The sequence below is a fragment of the Coregonus clupeaformis genome, chromosome 8 (genome assembly GCF_020615455.1).
Source record: "Coregonus clupeaformis isolate EN_2021a chromosome 8, ASM2061545v1, whole genome shotgun sequence".
In the NCBI taxonomy this organism is placed as follows: Eukaryota; Metazoa; Chordata; class Actinopteri; order Salmoniformes; family Salmonidae; genus Coregonus; species Coregonus clupeaformis.
Genome location: NC_059199.1, coordinates 27,410,822 through 27,436,110, shown reverse-complemented (window position 1 = coordinate 27,436,110; position 25,289 = coordinate 27,410,822). Strand labels below are relative to the sequence as shown.

Genomic DNA, 25,289 nt, shown 5'->3' with positions numbered 1-25,289 from the left:
GAGTTCAATGTGTCAAATCGGAGGGCCTGTTGTCTGGACCTCTAGCAGTCTCTAAGGGGGTGCCACATGGTTCAAATCTCGGGCCGACTCTATTCTCTGTGTATATCAATGATGTCGCTCTTGCTGCTGGTGACTCTCAGATCTACCTCTACGCAGACGACACCATTTTGTATACATCTGGCCCTTCACTGGACACTGTGTTAACAAACCTCCAAACGAGCTTCAATGCCATACAACATTCCTTCCGTGGCCTCCAACGGCTCTTAAACGCTAGTAAAACTAAATGCATGCTCTTCAATCGAACGCTGCTTGCACCCGCCCGCCCGATTAGAATCACTACTCTCGGCGGGTCTGACTTAGAATATGTGGACAACTACAAATACCTAGGTGTCTGGTTAGACCGTAAACTCTCCTTCCAGACTCACATTAAGCATCTCCAATCCAAAGCTAAATCTAGAATCGGCTTCCTATTTCGCAACAAAGCCTCCTTCACTCATGCTGCTAAACATGCCCTCGTAAAACTGACTATCCTACCGATCCTTGACTTCGGCGATGTCATTTACAAAATAGCTTCCAACACTCTACTCAGCAAATTGGATGTAGTCTATCACAGTGCCATCTGTTTTGTCACCAAAGCCCCATATACTACCCACCATTGTGACCTGTACACTCTCGTTGGCTGGCCCTCACTACATATTCGTTGCCAAACCCACTGGCTCCAGGTCATCTATAAATCACTTCTAGGCAAATCCCCGCCTTATCTTAGATCATTGGTCACCATAGCAACACCCACCCGTAGTATGCGTTCCAGCAGGTATATCTCACTGGTCATCCCCAAAGCCAACACCTCCTTTGGCCGCCATTCCTTCCAGTTCTCTGCTGCATATAGCTGGAACGGACTGCAAACATCTCTGAAGCTGGAGACACTTATCTCCCTCACTAACTTTAAGCATCAGTTGTCAGAGCAGCTTACCGATCACTGCACCTGTACACAGCCCATCTGTAATTAGCCCACCCAACTACCTCATCCCCATATTGTGATTTACATTGTTATTTATTTTGCTAATTGTGTGTTACAGCAAATAAGGTGATACAATGTTAGATCATGATATTATCTATTCAGTAGATTGAGTAGTTAAGGGAGACAGAAGCTCACTTTCCAGCCTAGGTCACTAAAGCTCACATATAATTCATGTCTCTTACAAGCCTGACGCCCACTGTTGACGTGGCTGTGATCTGAAAGGGATCAAAAAAGATGTTATGAGACAGGACAGACTGTAAAGCATGCTTTGGATGCATTGGATTTAAAATAAAGACACAATTAAATGTAAACGCAAGTTAAGTAATTTTGTAATTTGGATGAACTATCCCTTTAAACTCTGCAAAAACAAGCTTAACAACAACACCAAAAACCAGTGTTGTCCCCTGACCTTGTATGACCTAACCATGTATACTGGGCAGGGGACGGTCATATTTGGGCTTCTTCTTGCGGGGGTTGGGATTCAGGGCGCGACAGGGGGCCTGGCTGGCCCTGAAGAAGGTCACCATGAAGGGCTGTTTGGAGCAGGGGCCCCTTCGACCCACCAAGCCTACCCACCCAGCTGACAAGGACTGGTCTGATAGAGATAAAACAATGTGTGTGTGTGTTTGCGTGTGCGTGTGTGCATGTGTGTGTGTGAGAGAGAGAGTGATACAATCTTGAGGTACACCAAAACAGCATATCTCCATTTCTATGTATTTACTAAACAATTACAAATACTATATGACATTACATTGCTACTGCACAGGTATTGGTGTAGTATTCTGAGTTAACTTGCCTCTTTATTCAATGGTATAATAATCAAGAAATCCACTTTGTGGGAAATACCCTCCCCATCTGCAGAGCATTTCCTGACCCTGACCATAGTATTAACTCTTTGAGGCTCACCCTCCTCTGTGTCCACATAGAGACTGCAGGGGTGCAGGACGTGACAAATAAACTCGAAACTGGGAATGTTTACTGGTTGCTCATGAATGAATAAATTTAACTAGTTGTGGAAAATATTCTAGATCAAGAAAAATAAGGTAAGGAGCAAGCGCTGCATGCATATTATGTGTGCCAAACAGGTGCTGCGTAGATTACAATATAATTTTCGGACCTTTTGGAACAACGTAAACAACAATAACTACATTATAAGCGTACCAGAGAGTTTGTTGTAACGTTTTTTTGCTAAGCCTTTATCACAGCAAAGACTAAAAACAGTCACATTCATTTGTGAATGCAATTTCGGAAATGTAACGGCTTATTGTTTAAGCTAATTATTCTAAGCTCGCTTTATTTTATTTTAAAACTAACATGCTTGATTGCATTTCAAATCATGAATGACTCATATGCTGTGTGATGACATGAACGAATGAAAGATTGATTGATACAGTAGCCTATATAAGCATTGAAATATAGGCCTAAATAAGTTACAGTATTAAGACTAAACAGGATATGCTCTTAGGCCTACAGCTCGGGCTGCTATACTAAGCCTACTAATGATAATGGCAGTACTTATTATAATGATGATCATAATAATATTAGTAATAATAACAATAAGAAGGATATCAAGAAAAAGCAGGGTTATTATTATTATCATTATTATTAATTCTGACACTTTGGAACAATGTAAACAACACTAAATTAATTATAAAGATACCAGAGAGGCTGTTCTAACGAAAAAAAGTGTAAAGCCTTTATTACAGCAAAGCAAAGATTAAAAACAGCCGAATTTGTGAAATCGTTTACTTGACATGTTGTTGTGTGAGCCTTGGTGCTCACCGAACCAGTAGGCTATTAAACAAACACTCAAACAGGCAACAGAAGCAGGATCTGACTTATTTCTGTAGATATACAGTTGAAGTCAGAAGTTTACATACACTTAGGTTGGAGTCATTAAAACTAGTTTTTCAACCACTCCACAAATTTCTTGTTAACAAACTATAGTTTTGGCAAGTTGGTTAGGACATCTACTTTGTGCATGACACAAGTAATCTTTCCAACAATTGTTTACAGACAGATTATTTCACTTATAATTCACTGTATCACAATTCCAGTGGGTCAGAAGTTTACATACACTAAGTTGACTGTGCCTTTAAACAGCTTGGAAAATTCCAGAAAATGATGTCATGGCTTTAGAAGCTTCTGATAGGCTAATTGACATAATTTGAGTCAATTGGAGGTGTACCTGTGGATGTATTTCAAAGCCTACCTTCAAACTCAGTGCCTCTTTGCTTGACATCATGTGAAAATCAAAATAAATCAGCCAAGACCTCAGAAAATGTTCTTTAGACCTCCACAAGTCTGGTTCATTCTTGGAAGCAATTTCCAAACGCCTGAAGGTACCACGTTCATCTGTACAAACAATAGTACACAAGTATAAACACCATGGGACCACGCAGCCATCATCCCGTACATGAAGGAGGCGCGTTCTGTCTCCTAGAGATGAACGTACTTTGGTGCGAAAAGTGCAAATCAATCCCAGAACAACAGCAAAGGACCTTGTGAAGATGCTGGAGGAAACAGGTACAAAGGTATATATATCCACAGTAAAACGAGTCCTATATCGACATAACCTGAAAGGCCGCTCAGCAAGGAAGAAGCCACTGCTCCAAAACCGCCATAAAAATGCCAGGCTACGGTTTGCAACTGCACATGGGGACAAAGACTGTACTTTTTGGAGAAATGTCATCTGGTCTGATGAAACAAAAATAGAACTGTTTGGCCATAATGACCATCGTTATGTTTGGAGGAAAAGGGGGGGTCTTGCAAGCCGAAGAACACCATCCCAACCGTGAAGCACGGGGGTGGCAGCATCATGCTGTGGGGGTACTTTGCTGCAGGAGGGACTGGTGCACTTCACAAAATAGATGGCATCATGAGGAAGGAAAATTATGTGGATATATTGAAGCAACATCTCAAGACATCAGTCAGGAAGTTAAAGCTTGGTCGCAAATGGGTCTTCCAAATGGACAATGACCCCAAGCATACTTCCAAAGTTGTGGCAAAATGGCTTAAGAACAACAAAGTCAAGGTAATGGAGTGGCCATCACAAAGCCCTGACCTCAATCCTATAGAACATTTGTTGGCAGAACTGAAAAAGCGTGTGTGAGCAAGGAGGCCTACAAACCTGACTCAGTTACACCAGCTCTGTCAGGAGGAATGGGCCAAAATTCACCCAACTTATTGTGGGAAGCTTGTGGAAGGCTACCGAAATGTTTGACCCAAGTTAAACAATTTAAAGGCAATGCTACCAAATACTAATTGAGTGTATGTAAACTTCTGACCCATTGGGAATGTGATGAAAGAAATAAAAGCAGAAATAAATCATTCTCTCTACTATTATTCTGACATTTCACATTCTTAAAATAAAGTGGTGATCCTAACTGACCTAAGACAGGGAATTTATACTAGGATTAAATGTTAGTAATGGTGAAAAACTGAGTTTAAATGTATTTGCTAATGTGTATGTTAACTTCCGACTTCAACTGTATATGGATCATTTATAAAGCCAGGCACATTTAACAGTTAAGCTATTGATTATTGACCTAATTAAGTCGGGGGTTTCCTCTCCTCACTTTTCTTAGACAATAAGGCAAGGGCTGTTTTCTCATCTCTTCATTCTGCTGCTGCCTCCGCCACATTGTTCTCAACAACAATACGCGGATTAAATGTGCTATTATGCACATAGCAACATGGTCTAGGAAAAGGCACCAATTCAACAGAGCACTGATGTGTTTCAGAACTGCAGACAGTGACCACTATCCAACGCGGGAGAAAGTGCATTTGTTATAAAATGATATTATTTTTATTCTTGCACCATTGTTCTTATGTAATATAACCATATGCAATTTCAGTAACACGTCTTAGAGTGATGGACTGTGCCATCCCCACGGCCTCCACAATGGATTAGTCCACTCAGACTGGCGCGAATCAGACAGGTGTTTTGTACACCATGATATTTGTACATAAATTTTTTGCTACTGCTCCGCTAAAGAAATATTGGTCGACCAACAGCCTATCGACCAAACAATCGACCAGTCGAATAAATGGGGTCAACCCTACTAGCTATATAATCTTCCAGAACGATGAGTAGGTGTGTCCAAACTTTTGACTGTTACTGTACATACAGTATATCTATATTGCATAGTTATAACCCTTAACTAATACTGTTTACATGTGTGCATATCTTTGTCTTATAGAACCACAACAATAAGATTCCAAGTTATTCGGATTACCACAATCATATAAACATCCTCAAATACAAACAGCTGTGTCTGCATGTGTGCGTGTGGTGGTGACCAAGTGTTTAGTATGGGCCTCAACATCATGTTCTAACCGGACAGCACTATAGTGCGCAGAACCAAACCAATCAGTTATAAGTATATAGCGGGTGAGGGCATTCACAGCCAACCGCTCAGACGGGTGAGGGCATACTAGCCAGCTGTTTTACGTGGTCTTTCTAGCTGGATTTAGTGACTAACAGTATTTTACATGGTCTGTCATTTCTTTAGCGACCAATAGTTTTTACAGTCATTGTGATAACTATAAACTTTTATACTAACATCACCAATCTGAGGTAAAATGGATGTGTAATTCCACTACATTTTATGGGGTGAAAATGCAGGCTTGTAGTAACACAAACTGTCCACAGTCCACATTCGGGAAATTAGCGGAATATACAATAATTTACTATGCCAAAATAATTCAACATGTCAACTTAAGATGATAGTATACAGTATGTTGCCCACTCACAAACTATTGCAACAATGACATCTATTTCTCACTAATTTAACCATTTGGAGAGTAAAATAATGCTCTCAAACACAATTTAACTGGTCGCTGTAGACTACTAGAGCCTCCATAGTCTGTGCAGCAGCCTGAACGTTTGACGTCCCTACCTTTTTAGGTTTCTTTTCATGTCTAGTCCATTGTACTGGCCTGTGTGAGGTGTAGTAGTTTGATGCATCTTCTTGCTTTGCTTATTTTTTGTCACCTGAAAATTCAGTCTCAGCCAACAATTGTTGATATCCTTCATTCCTTACCTGACCCTTACAGACACAGATACCGGACCCAAAGACATTCAAGCAGCACTTTGACAGCAAGCATCCCAAGTCCCCAATACCTCCAGAGCTGGTTGCTGTTGAGGCTTAAAAGACCACACACACACACAATGGACCTACAGCTGGGATAAGATGCTCTCATCATTCAGACTCACAGTATACATGTTAGCAGCAAATTCTTGCCCTATGCTTCAACTGTATTTCATATGGCTCAATATGTGGAAATGTTGTCACTCATCGCCTTTCATGTTGTGATTCAGACACACGATGACCACGATTTGAGCGCTGCAACTGGGACTGAATGGCGTCAAGGGACAAAACACTGAGACCCCTGGACATGGGTGGGGGAATATTTGTGTTACAATGACCTAAAAGGGGGGGCAGAAGCACACCAGCACCCCATCTTATATGTCCAACCACCCCTCAACTTCAGACTCTATTGAAGCACCCATCTTACTTCTATGAGCCCACTCTACCTACATCCCTTTTCCCTATGCCGCTTCCTTCATTCATTCCTGATTCAATACCATCTAGACTGTTACACGTCTAAAAGTTTCATGGTGTTACTTTTATCTCATCTGTGTACCGCTGTCCTACTTTTGCCCCCAACTATTTTCTATACCTCCTCCCATACACTCTTGTGCAAATCATTTCTGCTTTCTTTGACAATGGTGTCATAGTGGAAAGGATTTGTTAGTTGCCCAAGACTGAGCCTTGTTCTGCCTGTAAAAGGCCCTGGTCGAAACAATGCCAAAATCACTTTTGATAGTCTCCGGGTCCATGTTGTAACAATTGTTTTTTGCATTTGACCATTTACAATAAATGTAGCAATATATATGAAAGCATTCCTCTGCCTGTTTGATCCATTCTGAAGGAAAGCAGTGACTACGTTTTGTGTGTGTGAGAGAATATGTATGCCTTCTAATGCTAGCAGAAAATCGTTACTTCCGAATGCAAGTTAAACGCCATTCCGTCTATACTGATACCAGACAAATGTATTTCCAATATACTGCAATGCTATGTAGCTGAAGAGGGGTGACACTGTCTAGGATAGGAGTGTCGATCAGTTTCTGGAGGTCTGTGTTCACTGGCATTTACTCTCACATCTGCATCAAATCAACCTCTACAAGAAATATTCTAGTTTATTTTATTACAAATATAGCAGTACACAATCCTCCAGAAATCTGTTGACAATGACACATTCCTGTGTATTGGATCCTCTGTATACAGAAAAACGGCAAAAAAAAGATAATTTGGTATTTTCCATTGCTACTAACGTACAGTGGGGAAAAAAAAGTATTTAGTCAGCCACCAATTGTGCATGTTCTCCCACTTAAAAAGATGAGAGAGGCCTGTAATTTTCATCATAGGTACACGTCAACTATGACAGACAAAAGGAGGAAAAAAAATCCAGAAAATCACATTGTAGGATTTTTAATGAATTTATTTGCAAATTATGGTGGAAAATAAGTATTTGGTCAATAACAAACGTTTCTCAATACTTTGTTATATACCCTTTGTTGGCAATGACACAGGTCAAACGTTTTCTGTAAGTCTTCACAAGGTTTTCACACACTGTTGCTGGTATTTTGGCCCATTCCTCCATGCAGATCTCCTCTAGAGCAGTGACGTTTTGGGGCTGTCGCTGGGCAACACGGACTTTCAACTCCCTCCAAAGATTTTCTATGGGGTTGAGATCTGGAGACTGGCTAGGCCACTCCAGGACCTTGAAATGCTTCTTACGAAGCCACTCCTTCGTTGCCAGGGCGGTGTGTTTCGGATCATTGTCATTGTCATGCTGAAAGACCCAGCCACGTTTCATCTTCAATGCCCTTGCTGATGGAAGGAGGTTTTCACTCAAAATCTCACAATACCTTGCCCCATTCATTATTTCCTTTACACGGATCAGTCGTCCTGGTCCCTTTGCAGAAAAACAGCCCCAAAGCATGATGTTTCCACCCCCATGCTTCACAGTAGGTATGGTGTTCTTTGGATGCAACTCAGCATTCTTTGTCCTCCAAACACGACGAGTTGAGTTTTTACCCAAAAGTTCTATTTTGGTTTCATCTGACCATATGACATTCTCCCAAACCTCTTCTGGATCATCCAAATGCACTCTAGCAAACTTCAGAGGGGCCTGGACATGTACTGGCTTAAGCAGGGGGACACGTCTGGCACTGCAGGATTTGAGTCCCTGGCGGCGTAGTGTGTTACTGATGGTAGGCTTTGTTACTTTGGTCCCAGCTCTCTGCAGGTCATTCACTAGGTCCCCCGTGTGGTTCTGGGATTTTTGCTCACCGTTCTTGTGATCATTTTGACCCCACTGGGTGAGATCTTGCGTGGAGCCGCAGATCGAGGGAGATTATCAGTGGTCTTGTATGTCTTCCATTTCCTAATAATTGCTCCCACAGTTGATTTCTTCAAACCAAGCTGCTTACCTATTGCAGATTCAGTCTTCCCAGCCTGGTGCAGGTCTACAATTTTGTTTCTGGTGTCCTTTGACAGCTCTTTGGTCTTGGCCATAGTGGAGTTTGGAGTGTGACTGTTTGAGGTTGTGGACAGGTGTCTTTTATACTGATAACAAGTTCAAAAAGGTGCCATTAATACAGGTAACGAGTGGAGGACAGAGGAGCCTCTTAAAGAAGAAGTTACAGGTCTGTGAGAGCCAGAAATCTTGCTTGTTTGTAGGTGACCAAATACACTACATAAGCAAAAGTATGTGGACACCTGCTCGTCGAACATCTTATTCCAAAATCATGGGCATTAATATGGAGTTGGTCCCCCCTTTGCTGCTATAACAGCCTTCAATCTTCTGGGAAGGCTTTCCACTAGATGTTGGAACATTGATGTGGGGTCTTGCTTCCATTCAGCCACAAGAGCATTAGTGAGGTTGGGCACCGATGTTGGGCGATTAGGCCTGGCTCGCAGTCGGCGTTCCAATTCTTTCCAAAGGTGTTCGATTGGGTGGAGGTCAGAGCTCTGCGCAGGCCAGTCAATTTCTTCCACACCGATCTCGACAAACCATTTGTGTGTATGTACCTCGCTTTGTGCACAGGGGCATTGTCATGCGGACACAGGAAAGGGCTTTCCCCAAACTGTTGCCACAAAGTTGGAAGCACAGAATCGTCTAGAATGTCATTGTATGCTGTAGTGTTAAGATTTCCCTTCACTGGCCTAGCCCGAACCATGGAAAACAGCCCCAGACCATTATTCCTCCTCCACCAAACTTTACAGTTGGCACTATGCATTGGTGCAGGTAGCGTTCTCCTGGTATCTGCCAAACCTAGATTAGTCCGTCGGACTGCCAGATGGTGAAGCGTGATTCATCACTCCAGAGAACGCGTTTCCACTGCTCCAGAGTCCAATGGCGGCGAGCTTTACACCACTCCAGCAGTCTCTTGGCATTGCGCTTGGTGATCTTAGGCTTGTGTGCGGCTGCCCGGCCATGGAAATCCATTTCATGAAGCTCCCAACAATTAGTTATTGTGCTGACGTTGCTTCCAGAGGCAGTTTGGAACTCGGTAGTGAGTGTTGCAACAGAGGACAGACGATTTTTACACGCTACGACCTTCAGCGGTCCCGTTCTGTGAGCTTTTGTGGCCTTCCACGCCGCGGCTGAGCCGTTTCCACTTCACATTAACAGCACTTACAGTTGACCGGGGCAGCTCTAACAGGGCAGAAATTTGATGAACTGACTTGTTGGAAAGGTGGCATCCTATGACGGTGCCACGTTGAAAGTCACGGAGCTCTTCAGTACTGGCCATTCTACTGCCAATGTTTGTCTATGGAGATTGCATGGCTGTGTGCTCAATTTTATACACCTGTCAGCAACGGGTGTGGCTGAATCCACTAATTTGAGGGGGTGTCCACATACTTTTGCCTATGTCGTGTATTTTTGTTCAGTGAACTATGACTACTCTATGGAAAGGAGAGACTCACGAACACGAGGGTGTTCTCCGTTTTGCTCTACGACCCCCACAATTGTCACGGGACTCGTCTGAAGGTAACCGGTACCCCCCAAAAAATGGTTTATGATTTATTGGAGGATGAACTACACAACCTCAACACCACATCAGCCTGGGACCTGGCCCAGAATAGGACGGCGTGGAGATCCATGTCGAGGTGCTATGCTCCAAGGAGCGAGTGAGTGACTAACTTTGTACTGGGACTTTTTCTAATCTTTCGAGTTTGGATTTTAATTGAGTATATTTTTACATCCTGACCTTGGTTTTTCCTTTTTATGGTTTGTGTGTGTACCTGCTGAACTCCATAATTAAATTAGCTCTTACGCACCGGCAGCCACCTATCTAAACCTGGGAGCAGACCCTCATACTACTTTTCTACATCCCTGCTTAGACGGCTGAAGTTCAACTTCAACTTTATATTAAGGAAATCCAGAGCACAATTTAACTATTCCTTTAAACATTATCAAAAAGGCAAGGCAAAATAAACATTTCTATTCACAATAATGTAGTGCTTTTTATTAAAAAACAAACAAAACAAATTGAATATAAAACCAACAAATTTTCATAACTTTATAATCATAATTACAAACTTTTAACGAGAGTGGAAGAAGTTGACAAACTGTACACATCACAAAATGTCTGCCAGTCTGTCCATTTACAATGCTTGCATCTTATTTTGTGATTGTCTAAAAATAACTAAACAAATCACACAAAACACAAATACAAGTACAAGTACAAGCATCATATTTATGACCGCTATCACAAAAACGGAACAATTTCTCATTTGAAAAAAAATGTTACATATTGGAGCTGACATCTTTCAAAATATCATAATATTAAGTTGGTTTGTTTTTTTAGTGTTCAACACTTTGCAGCAAAAACAAGGAGCATATTTTCTCCTCAAAAGTAATATTACAGCGACAGATGTAATTTCAGAGTCACTGTTATGTCCCAATGCCTTCTATTAAGTTTGTTTGACATTCTTCTCGCACATGCAGTACATAGATGAATTTACACTGAACAAAAATATAAACGCAACATGTAAAGTGTTGGTCCCATGTTTCATGAGCTGAACTAAAAGATCCCAGAGATGTTCCATACACCTAAAAAGCTTAGTTCTCTCAAATTGTGCACAAATTTGTTTACATCCCTGTTAGTGAGCATTTCTCCTTGACCAAGATAATCCATCCACTTCACAGGTGTGGCATATCAAGAAGCTGATTAAATAGCATGATCATTACACAGGTGCACCTTGTGCTGGGGACAATAAAAGGCCACTAAAAATGAGCCGTTTTGTCACAACACAATGCCACAGATGTGTCAAGTTTTGAGGGAGTTGCAATTGCCATAGTGACTGCAGGAATGTCCACCAGAGCTGTTGCCAGATAATTTAATGTTCATTTCTCTACCATAAGCCGCCTCAAACGTCATTTTAGAGAATTTAGCAGTACATCCAACCGGCCTTACAACCGCAGACCACATGTATGGCGTCATGTGGGCGAGCGGTTTGCTGATGTCAATGAACACAACTGCATTTTATCGATGGTAATTTGAACAGACAGAGATACCGTGACAAGATTCTGAGGCCCATTTTTTTTAAAGGTATATTTTCCCAACAGATGCTTATCGGGTGAAATCCATAGATTGGGGCCTAATGAATTTATTTCAATTGACTGATTTCCTTATATGAACTGTAACTCAGTAAAATCTTTGAAATTGTTGCATGTTGCATTTATATTTTTGTTCAGTATAATTTCTAGGCAACTAAAATTCAGTTTAAGTTCATGTCATTCATTTAGGACAGTTGTGGTACGTTTTACTGGACAAAAACACCTCTTCCTTCTCCCTCAAGCTTAAGTGTCTCGATTATACTAATACAAAAATGGCAGAAATAATAATTATAATACATATGGGGCTGAGTCCTGTACAATACAATAATAGACAAAATCCGTTATCAAGATATTGCTTTTGGAGACACTTCTCACATAATCCCAGTCTGTATATACATAACTTGGCACTGTACAACTTTCTGTCCTCTTTCTGTCCCGTTTTCTTACTCTCTCCATCTCTATGCCAGTCCATCTTAAATGGGACATCTCGATCAAAGTCTCATTTTAAACAGAAGCATTTGGAAAAAATAAATCTCATCAAATCTCACAAATGATTTAAAATATTCTCCATGGCAACCAGAAACACATTTGAAAACATGTACAGCTAGAGTCCCCTCCCTCCCAACAGACACCCCTTTTCACAGAATATATGAAAATATGACCATCACAATACATTTTACGTTACCTATGGTTTCCATAATTTCCCATAAAATGTTAATTGCCATCAAGCCCTTAATTTTTTTTCATTTTTTTTTTTTCAAGAATTCTGGCAGATTATAGACACACAAATGTGCATACACTCACGCAAGGCAGTCAGGGACCACGGCGTTCTAAGGCGTTACAGTAAGAGTCAGTGTTCCGCCGCCTGACTTAGTTAAGCTGGTGAATCAGGTACTTCAGAAGAGGGGGGCGAAGCGGACTGCCTCACAAACCCAACAAGACACTTGACTGACCAAAAGCGCACAGCTATTCTTTACAAACACAATCCCCTGTCGTTCCTTCTCTGTTCCTAAATGAATTACTACAGTATGACAGAAAAAAAAGATATATTTATTATTAACTTGCTTTGCAGACTGCATCATCCAATACCGTGTGAGAGTGTTAGTGTGTCTCGTTGATACATTAGAGAGCCAACGATATCCATGGTACCAAAGTGCAGTTGACCAACCTCGTTCCCTGCAGCTTCTCTCCTAGTTCATCGTCAGCAGTGTATGCTTACAAGTTGCTCATACAGTCCACTGCATAGCCTCCTATGTCACTCCTATGCCTCTTTTTTATCATAGTCCTCGTACATTTAGGTCTCTTGTGGCCAACGTTTAGTTTGTCATCACCACTTAGTCCCACTAGGGGACGCCAGTCTCCAGCCTCCTCATTCCCATTTGATGTCGTTAAAAAAAGAAGTATATTTGAGTCTATGGCTGTATGCCACAGCCATGTTCAGTACCACATGTTGTTCCTTTCTTTTGCTCACTAAAAATAATTGACTCAAGTTTGCACTGATGTGTGTATGGATAATGTGACACCTGTGTAATAGTCTCTACGTCCCGAGTAACCAGGGCTGTCTTTGATTCATATTTGTTCAATGCGCATTTTTAAGTGCATGGGGTACATTTTCCTATGTAAAAAAAAAAATGCGTTTGCATCGTACTTCAATAAGTCTGGGTCCACCCTCCTGAGAAGAAGTCCTTGTGTCCCCTACAAAACCGTTACCAATGATTACGACTGCTGAGTGCACTGCATCAAACCGTTTATTCATTGGGTTGTCTCATCACTTGAGATGACAGGTTGGGGAAGAGGGAACACCACCTGAAGGGGGGCCCGGGAAGGGGACCAACCCTTGCCCTTTGTGGTCACTTTCTCTTTGCAAATGTCATCTTCCCTTACTCAGCTTTCCATTTCCCCCCACCTCTCCCAAGTGAATGTAAGGGGAATGTGCTTGCCAGGTAAGTGGCAACATCATTTTCTACCCACAAAGTCTCCAAATCCAAGCGTCCGTCTACGTAATCTCCGCCCTGACCCCTCCTCTAGAAGATAAGTGACATCTATGGCTGTTGGAAGAAGAGAGAGAGGTTACTAAACACCAATGACACATTAAGTTAACTGTCCGATATTTCCCCTTCATCAAGTCAACAGTTTCCCTCTTCATCAAACCACCCAGTGTCTCTATACCCGTTTCCTCATTGCCTGCTCACCGTTCTTATTGGGTGTTCTGTGTAGCAGATCCAGCAGAATCTTGTTTAGCCGATCCCTTTGCGCCTCCCTCCTGCCCAGTCCGGAGTGATGGAGGGGTGAGGAAGACATGGAGGAGGATGGGAGGAGCTCCAGCATGTCAACTCCTCTCTCTGCTGCACCTTCCTCTAGCTCCCTATGCTCCTCTACCGCTTGCCCCCCTTCCTCTTCCTCCTCTTCTCCCTCCACGGGCCCATTTGGTCGCGGGGGTTGGGCAGCGGTAGGGAGTGTGGTTTCTTCATGGGGAGCATCCATGTCCCCCTCCACCCCTCTTCCGTTTTCACTCTCCAAACGGAAGTCGTCACCCTGGTCGCATGGGGAGGCATCGTCCTCACAGGCTCCTCCAACTCCTTTGGGCCGCTCGCTCTTCCAGGCCGAACGCCCCCCGTTCCTCTTGTAGTTGTCGGGAACGTAGTGCGGCTAAGGCGAGGTTGGGAAGGAACAGACTTTCAGTTGACTTACTCACAAGTTATTAATACATTACTTAGATTTTGGAATTATTAACAATTCGTTTTATGAACAAGCAATAAGAATTGGAGCAGAATTAACTGTATCAAGCTGGACCCCCCATCTTCTCTCTTAGGATAATTAACGGTTTGCAAAAACAGCACATGGTAAAAGAATGGTAGGCACATATCAGTCATCAATAGTGCCCGATCCATCTTCTTTGATAAATCCACTCAGATCCACTTCTCTGATTCCACTCAATTCAATCCCATAACTGAACCGTATATTAATACTACCTCAAACTAGCCTCACTAAAACTCCATACAAACACTTCAATACAACCCCTACCCATCCTCTTGGACCCTCTTACCGAGAAGTCTCTCTTGGGGGCCAGCCTCTTGGGGAAGTGGTTGAAGGCGTAGGGCTTAGTGCACACAGGGAAGCGGTTTCGGTGGATCTTGTAGAAGAGGTGCGCTGACTTGTCCAGGCGGTAGTCACAGATGTACACGTCCTGCTCCTTCACTCCCTTCGGCCGTCCTGAAAGAAAATAAAACGCACCACAGGTCAGTTTAGGTCATTATATGTGTTAGCTCAGTGTGTGTTAGCTCAGTGTGTTTATGCATCTCCCTTACAATGTGTGTGTGCGTGAGTGTCTCACCCTTGCAGTAAGTGTAGAGGTCGAGGACGCAGCAGGTCCCAACCACGGCCTCGAGAGGGATGATCTCGTAGAGTGGCACGCGGAACAGCTCGTTGTGGTAGAAGCGGCGCGAGGGCGAGTGGTGTGTCTCGTGGGGCCTGAAGTAATGGTGGCCAAAGGCAAACCTCTCACCCCTACAGGGCACACACACACAATGAGACGAGAGAGTCAGAGGCAAAAATACAGCAATGAAATCGCTGATGTTGCTCGATGTGGCGTTCCATTTCCCCCCATCCCTTACTTTTCACTCTTCCAGAGTTTCTCGATGCGGAAGATGTCCAGCTTATCCCTGTTGACATGGGACAGGAGGCGGTAGGACTGCCTGACTGGCTGGCCCTCTGGGGTGCGTCTGCTGTCCCTCATCAGGTACACACAGTCACCTGGACAGACAGGTTACATAACATTATCATTATTTTTTTATTTATAAAGCACATTTAACACACCCCAAGGTGCTATACAACTATTATTCAATGTGGCAACCTGTGCAACTGGCACACAAACATACTAAAACATTGACGTGGCCTTATACAGTACATGGGGTTGCGTATGAAATCATGGGGTTGCGTACGAAGTCATCCTATTCCCTATATAGTGCCCTACTTTTGACCAGAGCCCTATACTTCTGAGCAGGGCCCTAGTCAAAAGTAGTGCACTATATAGGGAATAGGGTGCCATTTCGCATACAACCATGGTTATAGTCCCCCTCCATACCTTGGTGCAGCAGCAGTTCGTCTCGCAGCAGACAGATGTAGTAGATAGAGCCAGACTGGGCGTAGCTGGGCTGGGGCAGCATTGGCACCTCCTGGAGCACCAATGGGATAGGATACGACATCAGATCAAACAGGAAGATATAACAGAGGAAGCACTCCTTGGACATAACCAGGGCTGTGGCGGTCATGACATTTTGTCAGCCGGAGATTGTCAAGCAAATAACTGCCAGTCTCACGTTAATCGACCGTTTTTCAAATTATTGTTTTGATAATATGTTTATTATTTTCCAATAAAAAATTAAGAAGAAAATACAAATAAAACATTGACATTCATTGTACTGTTGAATGGGATGGCAATTTAGAGGACAAAACAAAACTTAACTCTCACATACAAAAATGTAATATACAAAAATCCTATTAGGCGGCGGGCCTCCTGTAGCTCAGTTGGTAGAGCATGGCGCTTGCAATGCCAGGGTTGTGGGTTCGATTCCCACGGGGGGGCCAGTATGAAAAATGTATGCACTCACTAACTGTAAGTCGCTCTGGATAAGAGCATCTGCTAAATGACTAAAATGTCAAATGTACATATTATAAAAAGAAAGCATACAGTCATTACAAGCAGTGTAGTTAAGCCAAAAATAAATATTGAGTGTAGTACAGCACAGAGTAGCAGCAGAGCATCAACCCAGTTATGAAGCGGGACTAGACCATTTATCCAGTATTTGCTGCCATATTTTGTATAACTTCTTGTATTGGACTTCTATTGGAGGTATTGTATCGAATCCTTTCCATATGCATTACATTCCCTAAATCCCGTAACCACATTTCAAAGGTACAGTGAGGGAAAAAAGTATTTGATCCCCTGCTGATTTTGTACGTTTGCTCACTGACAAAGAAATGATCAGTCTATAATTTTAATGGTAGGTTTATTTGAACAGTGAGAGACAGAATAACAACAACAAAATCCAAAACAACGCATGTAAAAAAAAATATAAATTGATTTGCATTTTAATGAGGGAAATAAGTATTTGACCCCCTCTCAATCAGAAAGATTTCTGGCTCCCAGGTGTCTTTTATACAGGTAACGAGCTGAGATTAGGAGCACACTCTTAAAGGGAGTGCTCCTAATCTCAGCGTGTTACCTGTATAAAAGACACCTGTCCACAGAAGAAATCAATCAATCAGATTACAAACTCTCCACCATGGCCAAGACCAAAGAGCTCTCCAAGGATGTCAGGGACAAGATTGTAGACCTACACAAGGCTGGAATGGGCTACAAGACCATCGCCAAGCAGCTTGGTGAGAAGGTGACAACAGTTGGTGCGATTATTCGCAAATGGAAGAAACACAAAATAACTGTCAATCTCCCTCGGCCTGGGGCTCCATGCAAGATCTCACCTCGTGGAGTTGCAATGATCATGAGAACGGTGAGGAATCAGCCCAGAACTACACAGGAGGATCTTGTCAATGATCTCAAGGCAGCTGGGACCATAGTCACCAAGAAAACAATTGGTAACACACTACGCCAGGGTTCTTCAATTCTGGTCCTGGAGGGCCGAAACACCTCTGTTTTTCATCCTCTCCTTCTAATCAGGGGCTAATTCAGACCTGTGACACCAGGTGAGTGCAATTAACTACCAGGTAGAAAATTGAAGAACCCTGCACTACGCCGTGAAGGACTGAAATCCTGCAGCGCCCGCAAGGTCCCCCTGCTCAAGAAAGCACATATACAGGGCCGTCTGATGTTTGCCAATGAACATCTGAATGATTCAGAGGAGAACTGGGTGAAAGTGTTGTGGTCAGATGAGACCAAAATGGAGCTCTTTGGCATCAACTCAACTCGCCGTGTTTGGAGGAGGAGGAATGCTGCCTATGACCCCAAGAACACCATCCCCACCGTCAAACATGGAGGTGGAAACATTATGCTTTGGGGGTGTTTTTCTGCTAAGGGGACAGGACAACTTCACCACATCAAAGGGACGATGGACGGGGCCATGTACCGTCAAATCGTGGGTGAGAACCTCCTTCCCTCAGCCAGGGCATTGAAAATGGGTCGTGGATGGGTATTCCAGCATGACAATGACCCAAAACACACAGCCAAGGCAACAAAGGAGTGGCTCAAGAAGAAGCACATTAAGGTCCTGGAGTGGCCTAGCCAGTCTCCAGACCTTAATCCCATAGAAAATCTGTGGAGGGGGCTGAAGGTTTGAGTTGCCAAATGTCAGCCTCGAAACCTTAATGACTTGGAGAAGATCTGCAAAGAGGAGTGGAACAAAATCCCTCCTGAGATGTGTGCAAACCTGGTGGCCAACTACAAGAAACGTCTGACCTCTGTGATTGCCAACAAGGGTTTTGCCACCAAGTACTAAGTCATGTTTTGCAGAGGGGTCAAATACTTATTTCTCTAATTAAAATGCAAATCAATTTATAACATTTTTGACATGCATCTTTCTGGATTTTTTTGTTGTTATTCTGTCTCTCACTGTTCAAATAAACCCACCATTAAAATTATAGACTGATCATGTCTTTGTCAGTGGGCAAACGTACAAAATCAGCAGGGGATCAAATACTTTTTTCCCCTCACTGTAGGTACAGTCTTCAATTTCCAAAATTGCAATGAGCTAATAAGAGTACAAAGAGAGACAGCCTTCCCTTCCTGGTTATTCCCATCAACTGTACCAAACAGAGCGATCAATTGGTCTGGGGCTATAACTATCAAACGCTTTAGATAAGTAATCAAAAATGAGAGCCCAGTAAACATGTAACTTAGGACATGTCCCCTCATCCTGTTTCCACCTCTCACACAGTGGTGAGGTGTCTGGGAATATTTTATGCAGTTTCACTTTTGAGTAATGTAACGTGTGTATCACCTTAAACTGAACAAGGTTGTGTCTGGCATTCACTGAACTGTGGTTTTTATTCCTGAGAGATTCTACACAGTCCTCATCTGAGATTTCTGAACCAAGTTCCTGCTCCCAAGCCCTTTTAATAGTGTCTGTGGATTCCTCTATGTGGGCCTGTAGCACATCATAAAGTCTAGAGACTGACCCTTTTGAATGAGGTTTGACAAGGAAAGGCTATCTAATGTAGGATTATTTGGCTTAGTGCCCAAAATATGTGTCCTTAAGAAATTCCTGATTCGGAGGTATCTGAAAAAAATGTGTTGCTGGCATGTTAAACTTACCCTGTAATTGTTTAAATGAAGCTAAATGACATCAATGTATAAATTACCGATTGTTGTGAGCCCCTTCTCCCTCCTCTGTGAAAACACCATAACGTCCAATGCAGGGTGGAAAGCATGATTCAGACAAATTGGGCTGTCAATGTATATAGTGGGTATGTTAAGAAAATACCTATTCTGTTTCCAGATCCTAAGAGTGTGACAAATGACTGGGTTAGAGTCATAAGTGGCTTTTTTCACATATGCTGGGCTATTAACAAGTGCAGGAGTGAGGAACGTTGACAGGAGGCCTGCTCCATCAAAAGACATGAAGGCATATCATTCTGTGGGATCCCAGGTAAACTTTCCCTCCAGAAAGACATGATGTTCAGATTAGCAGCCCAATAATACAGTTTAAAGTGAGGAAGGCCAAAACCCCCCTCTATCTTGTACTTGCATAAATGCTTCTTTGAAATTCTGGCTGCCTTGTTATCCCATAAGAATGGAATTACTATTGAATCCAGTTTCTTAAAATAGCTTTGTGCTATGAAATTGGGTAGACATTGGAAGAGGTAAAGAAACCTGGGTAGGACAACCATTTTAATAGCGTTTATACGACCAGCCACGGAGATAGGCAGAGTTTTCCAAAAATCTATATTTTGTTTAAGTTGATACATTTTCATGTCTCAATTAGTTTTCTTGAGCTGATCAAGTTTTTGTCACTACAATGCCAAGGCTTGTGAACTTGTCCATCACTGTTCTAAAATGGGGTAGATTGCAGAAATTGCATATCCACAGGCCATGATATTGGCATCAATTCGCTTTTTTGCCAGTTTATCTTGTAGCCAGAGAAGGAGCCAAATGTAAACGCAAAAAAAGAAACGTCCCTTTTTCAGGACCCTGTCTTTCAAAGATAATTAGTAAAAATCCAAATAACTTCACAGATCTTCATTGTAAAGGGTTTAAACACTGTTTCCCATGCTTGTTCAATGAACCATAAACAATTAATGAACATTCACCTGTTGAACGGTCGTTAAGACACTAACAGCTTACAGACGGTAGGCAATTAAGGTCACAGTTATGAAAACTTAGGACACTAAAGAGGCCTTTCTACTGACTCTGAAAAACACCAAAAGAAAGATGCCCAGGGTCCTGCCCATCTGCGTGAACGTGCCTTAGGCATGCTGCAAGAAGGCATGAGGACTGCAGATGTGGCCAGGGCAATAAATTGCAATGTCTGTACTGTGAAAAGCCTAAGACAGCGCTACAGGGAGACAGGACGGACAGCTGATCATCATCGCAGTGGCAGACCACGTGTAACAACAACTGCACAGGATCGGTACATCTGAACATCACACCTGCGGGACAGGTACAGGATGGCAACAACAACTGCCAGAGTTCCACCAGGAATGCACAATCCCTCCATCAGTGCTCAGACTGTCCGCAATAGGCTGAGAGAGGCTGGACTGAGGGCTTGTAGGCCTGTTGTAAGGCAGGTCCTCACCAGACATCACCGGCAACAACGTTGCCTATGGGCACAAACCCACCGTCGCTGGACCAGACAGGGCTTGGAAAACTGTGCTCTTCACTGACGAGTCGCGGTTTTGTCTCACCAGGGGTGATGGTCGGATTCGCGTTTATCGTTGAAGGAATGAGCGTTACACCGAGGCCTGTACTCTGGAGCGGGATCGATTTGGAGGTGGAGGGTCCGTCATGGTCTGGAGCGGTGTGTCACAGCATCACTGGAGTGAGCTTGTTGTCATTGCAGGCAATCTCAACGCTGTGCGTTACAGGGAAGACATCCTCCTCCCTCATGTGGTACCCTTCCTGCAGGCTCATCCTGACATGAACCTCCAGCATGACAATGCCACCAGCCATACTGCTCGTTCTGTGCGTGATTTCCTGCAAGACAGGAATGTCAGTGTTCTGCCATGGCCAATCAAGAGCCCGGATCTCAATCCCATTGAGCACGTCTGGGACCTGTTGGATCGGAGGGCGAGGGCTAAGGCCATTCCCCCCAGAAATGTCCAGGAACTTGCAGGTGCCTTGGTGGAAGAGTACGGTAACTTCTCACAGCAAGAACTGGCAAATCTGGTGCAGTCCATGAGGAGGAGATGCACTGCAGTACTTAATGCAACTGGTGGCCACACCAGATACTGACTGTTACTTCTGATTTTGACCCCCCTTTGTTCAGGGACACATTATTCAATTTCTGTTAGTCACATGTCTGTGGAACTTGTTCAGTTTATGTCTCAGTTGTTGAATCTTGTTATGTTCATACAAATATTTACACATGTTAAGTTTGCTGAAAATAAACGCAGTTGACAGTGAGAGGACGTTTCTTTTTTTGCTGAGTTTATTTATCAAGTTAAGGGGGGAATAGACGTTTTAGGCTTGGACAAAAACAAAAGAACATCTTCTGCATAGAGGGAAATGTTGTGCTGCGTGTCTTTTATTTTAAATGGGAGCTATATCGGCATGTACACGAATGAGAGTAGCAAGGGGTTCCATGGCTATAGCGAAGAGAGCAGGCGAAATAGGGCACCCCTGTCAGCAGCCTTTGAACAGGCGGAATGACTGCAACATCTACTGATTGGTTACCACGGATGCCATTAGGTGTGCATAAATAATTATTATCCAATTAATAAATTCCTTTCCAAATCCGAAATATTCCAGAACCGACATCATATAATTCTACTCAATCTGATCAAAGCCTTCTCTGCATCAAGAGCAATTACCACTGCCTCAACTTTATGATCATGATACATTACGTTGAAAAGGCATCTCAAATTGTAGTATATATGTCGGCCTGGGATAAAACCTGTCTGGTCAGGGTGTATGTCAACACCTTATTTTCTATGGGGAGCAACGACACGGGCGATAAGATGACATTTCCATGGAATCTCTATCTTTTTTCAAGATCAGTGCTCTAGTAGCCTCAAACAGTGTTTGCGGGAGTTTGCCATTTTCTTTGGAATATTTAAACATTCGCAACATAAGTGGAGCTAGACTGGCACAGTACTTATTATAGAATTATATTACATATCCATCGGGCCCAGGGGCCTTGCTGTTTGGAAATTGTGCTATCGCTGTGTTAATCTCTCCTAAAGTTATCCCGGCATCGAGTGCAGCAGCTGCCCCCCTGTCTAGTTTAGGAAGTTCACATTCAGTGAGAAAGCGTTCCATAGTTTGTGGATCAGTAGCATGGCATTTCGATTGATATAGCTCTGAGTAAAACTGCGCAAAGCATTTATTAATATCCTGCGGATCAGTTACTATTTTACCATTCTTGTCTTTTATTTTAGATGCCTGTACATGCCTTAGCTGTCTTGCTAATAATTTATGCGGATTGTCACCCAGTGCAAAATAACTGTTGCGTTCTAGCCAGTAAAGAGCCCACCCATTTGGAAAGGATGGTATTGTATTCATATTTCAACTTTGTTTGTTTGATCTTCTCAAGGACTGCATTCGAGGAATTAGTTCTAAAAACGTTCTCCTAACTTTCAATTTCTTTCAGCCTAGTATTGGCGCGTTTCTTCCTCTCCGATGTATATGAAATAATGTAACCTCTAATCACAGCCTTGAGAGATTCCCAAAGGGTAGAGTCGTCAACATCCCTTGTGTCGGCAGGAAATTCAAACACATCCTAGCCTGTATTTGGCCACTTAGCCGGTTGACACTGCAGTTCTGTATCCTCAGCCAGGCAGCTTGCTTGACAAGAACAGGTCAGCCTCTTTTGGGTTGTCAAACGTACGTGTTGATCCCTCGACTGTCACATTAAACCGGGCTGGGAAGAGGAATCCATATCGGATGTTGGCCGCACTGCATTTCTTGCGCAACTCTTCATACTCTTTCGGTTGGTTCCTCACCTCCAAAGTAAGATCTGGGTAGAAAGACACCCTGGCTCCATTGTAGTTAAGGGGGAACTTTTGACTAGCCAGCTTGAGGATGAGATCCCTGGTCTGGGGATAGTGCAGCCGTGTGATGAATGGCCTTGGGGGCGCGCCCTTGGCCGGGTTAGTTGCCTGTGATCTGTGTGAGCGGTTGATCAGGATGGGCGTTTTGAAGTGTTCACTCCCCAGCAATGCCGGTATCAGCTCCGAAACAAATTCAGTGGGTTTCCCTTTCTCAGTGTCCTCCTGGATCCCAAATATTCGGATGTTCGGGTGTCTTGAATGTGACTCAATCATTTCCAGTCGGGCTTTCAGGGTTTTGTTGTCATTTTTTAGCATTGTTTCTCTATGTCCTGTAGCCTGGCCTCGTGATCAACTGTCGTCTGCTCGACCTCATGCACCCTGCCCTTGGTTGCCTTCACAGTTTCAGTCAAAGTCCCAATACTCATTGAGATATCAGCCAACCTTGTGTCCACCTTCTTGCTTAGTGAGTTTATAGCGGCCAGTAGGTCACTTGGAGTAGGTTCTGTGGGGAGCTCTTGGGAGCTAGCATCTTCAGCTAACTCCTCGCGAGTCGGCGATGTTGAAATCGGTTCGTTGTCTGTCTCATCCAAATTATCTTGTTTAGCTCCCCCTTTTTTGGTGCTTTTTCCCTTTGTCATATTCCCAGACAATGTTTGAAGTTATAGGTGGTGAGAGATTAAGATAAATATGAATTTGTTTCAAAATTGAGCAGAGCTCTAACAAAACACGCCTATTCCATAGCAAACTCTCTAGCGTCCGGTAATTGACCGTTAATTAACATAAACACATTTCGCATCTCCTGGCTTCCACACATAGCATACACAAATAGCCTACAAGCCCCTGATGCAGACCTTTGGAACATCTACATTAAGAAGTCTAATAAACCAATTTAATAACCTACACCATCACAATAAATCCATGTTTTATTTTAGACAGGTCTAAAGAAACATGATATGAAGAAAATGTATATTTCAGAAGAACAGAATAGCATACTCTGAGTTGTCCTTACTTTAAGAGTTATTTATGCAACTTTAGTTGTGATACAAACGTTGGGCTATATGTTTTGATTTTTAATACAGTGGAAGGCTCCATGATGCGACTCTAATGAAAAATTGCATGAAAGACATGAGCTCTGATTTGTTTCTTGTGCAGGCTGCACACACTTCATCAGCCTCTCATTCACAATTTGACAAGCACTTGATAATATTCTCACCAGGCCTCGAATTTCCCGGTGGCATCCCTCTTGTGTGGCCGTAATGCCCACAAAAAAAAATCCATGCCTTTTGCGATCAAAGTGGCTGTTGTGCCCTTGGGCTGAATATAATAATTATAATTCCCTTCTCCCGGCTGCCGTGCTCCAAAGCACCACTCACTCACATGGCTCTCTCAGTTATCTCAATTCTTATTAGCTAATGCCCCTCATGTGATTGCGTCCTTCTCACAGGCATCTCAGTTCCGAAGTAGGCTACAAGTGAAGACGGACACATCGGGGACACAACTGCACGTGTAACTCATATCGAATTCCAAGGCGCATATTGAAGATGTTAGAACTGTCCACATTTAGCCTACTTTTCGTCAGCCAACAAGATGAGTAGGCCTAACGAACAGCAAAAGCACTAGCCTATGTCAATCTACTATCCCCCATAGTACAAAAGTTGACCTATTCTATTGGTCAACTTGTCCTTCTGTGCGAGAAATGAATATTCCAAACATACTCTGGGACAGTTGTGGGATGCGAAAGATCCCAAATTAATACAACCACTCGCATCAAAAAAACGTTTAAAAGCAATTAGGCTGATGCAACAGATCAGAACATTTAGCTTAAAACGTTGATAAACTATTAGGCTATTTCGCAGTAGGCTATAAGCGCGAATGTTTCAAAATGCAATCAATTAGTGGAAAAACACTTCTCAAAAATGACCGCAAATGCGATTATGCATGTAATGCTTTATTATAAAAAGGTGCATTTATGGTGAAAATTATCTTCCCCAAACTTGAAACTCATGCACCGCCTATGTATGCCAGTTAGGCTCTACACCAGTTGTAAATCAGATTAATGTGCTTAATTTTAAGAAGTTATTTGGCCACTTTAGTTGTGATACAAACCTTATCAAAACATACGGGCCTATGGGCTAGGCTACATGAGGTGTGCGACTATGATTTGAAAAAGTAGCAAAAAAAGGCATGTGCTGTTTCTTGCCTTACTACACGCTGGGCATCATTCAAAAGTGATAGGCTAATATTGCCACCCATCAGACTATTCTTAATTTAATACTGTCTTTACATTTAATAAATAATATACAGTACCAGTCAAAAGTTTGAACACACCTACTCATTCCAGGGTTTTTCTTTATTTTTACTATTTTCTACACTGAAGAATAACAGTGAAAACATCAAAACTATGAAATAACACTTATGGAATCATGTAGTAACCAAAAAAGTGTTAAATCAAAATATATTTGAGATTTTT

The 25,289-nt window shown here is 42.8% G+C and overlaps 1 protein-coding gene across 5 annotated transcripts in view; it reads right to left on the bottom strand.

Annotated features, from left to right (window-relative positions):
- Positions 1–11,632: 11,632 nt before the first annotated feature.
- The window catches only part of ash1l (ash1 (absent, small, or homeotic)-like (Drosophila)), a 54,010-nt gene continuing 40,353 nt past the window's right edge, over positions 11,633–25,289 (bottom strand). For all 5 annotated transcript variants that reach the window (XM_045221887.1, XM_041882846.2, XM_045221890.1 and 2 more), the window contains 6 exons: positions 15,744–15,834; positions 15,274–15,412; positions 14,994–15,166; positions 14,706–14,872; positions 13,852–14,308; positions 11,633–13,707 (listed from right to left, as the gene is read on the bottom strand). In XM_045221887.1, coding sequence (XP_045077822.1) covers positions 13,616–13,707; positions 13,852–14,308; positions 14,706–14,872; positions 14,994–15,166; positions 15,274–15,412; positions 15,744–15,834 — 1,119 coding nt within the window. In that variant the 3' untranslated portion in view covers positions 11,633–13,615. The remainder of the gene's footprint in view (positions 13,708–13,851; positions 14,309–14,705; positions 14,873–14,993; positions 15,167–15,273; positions 15,413–15,743; positions 15,835–25,289) is intronic.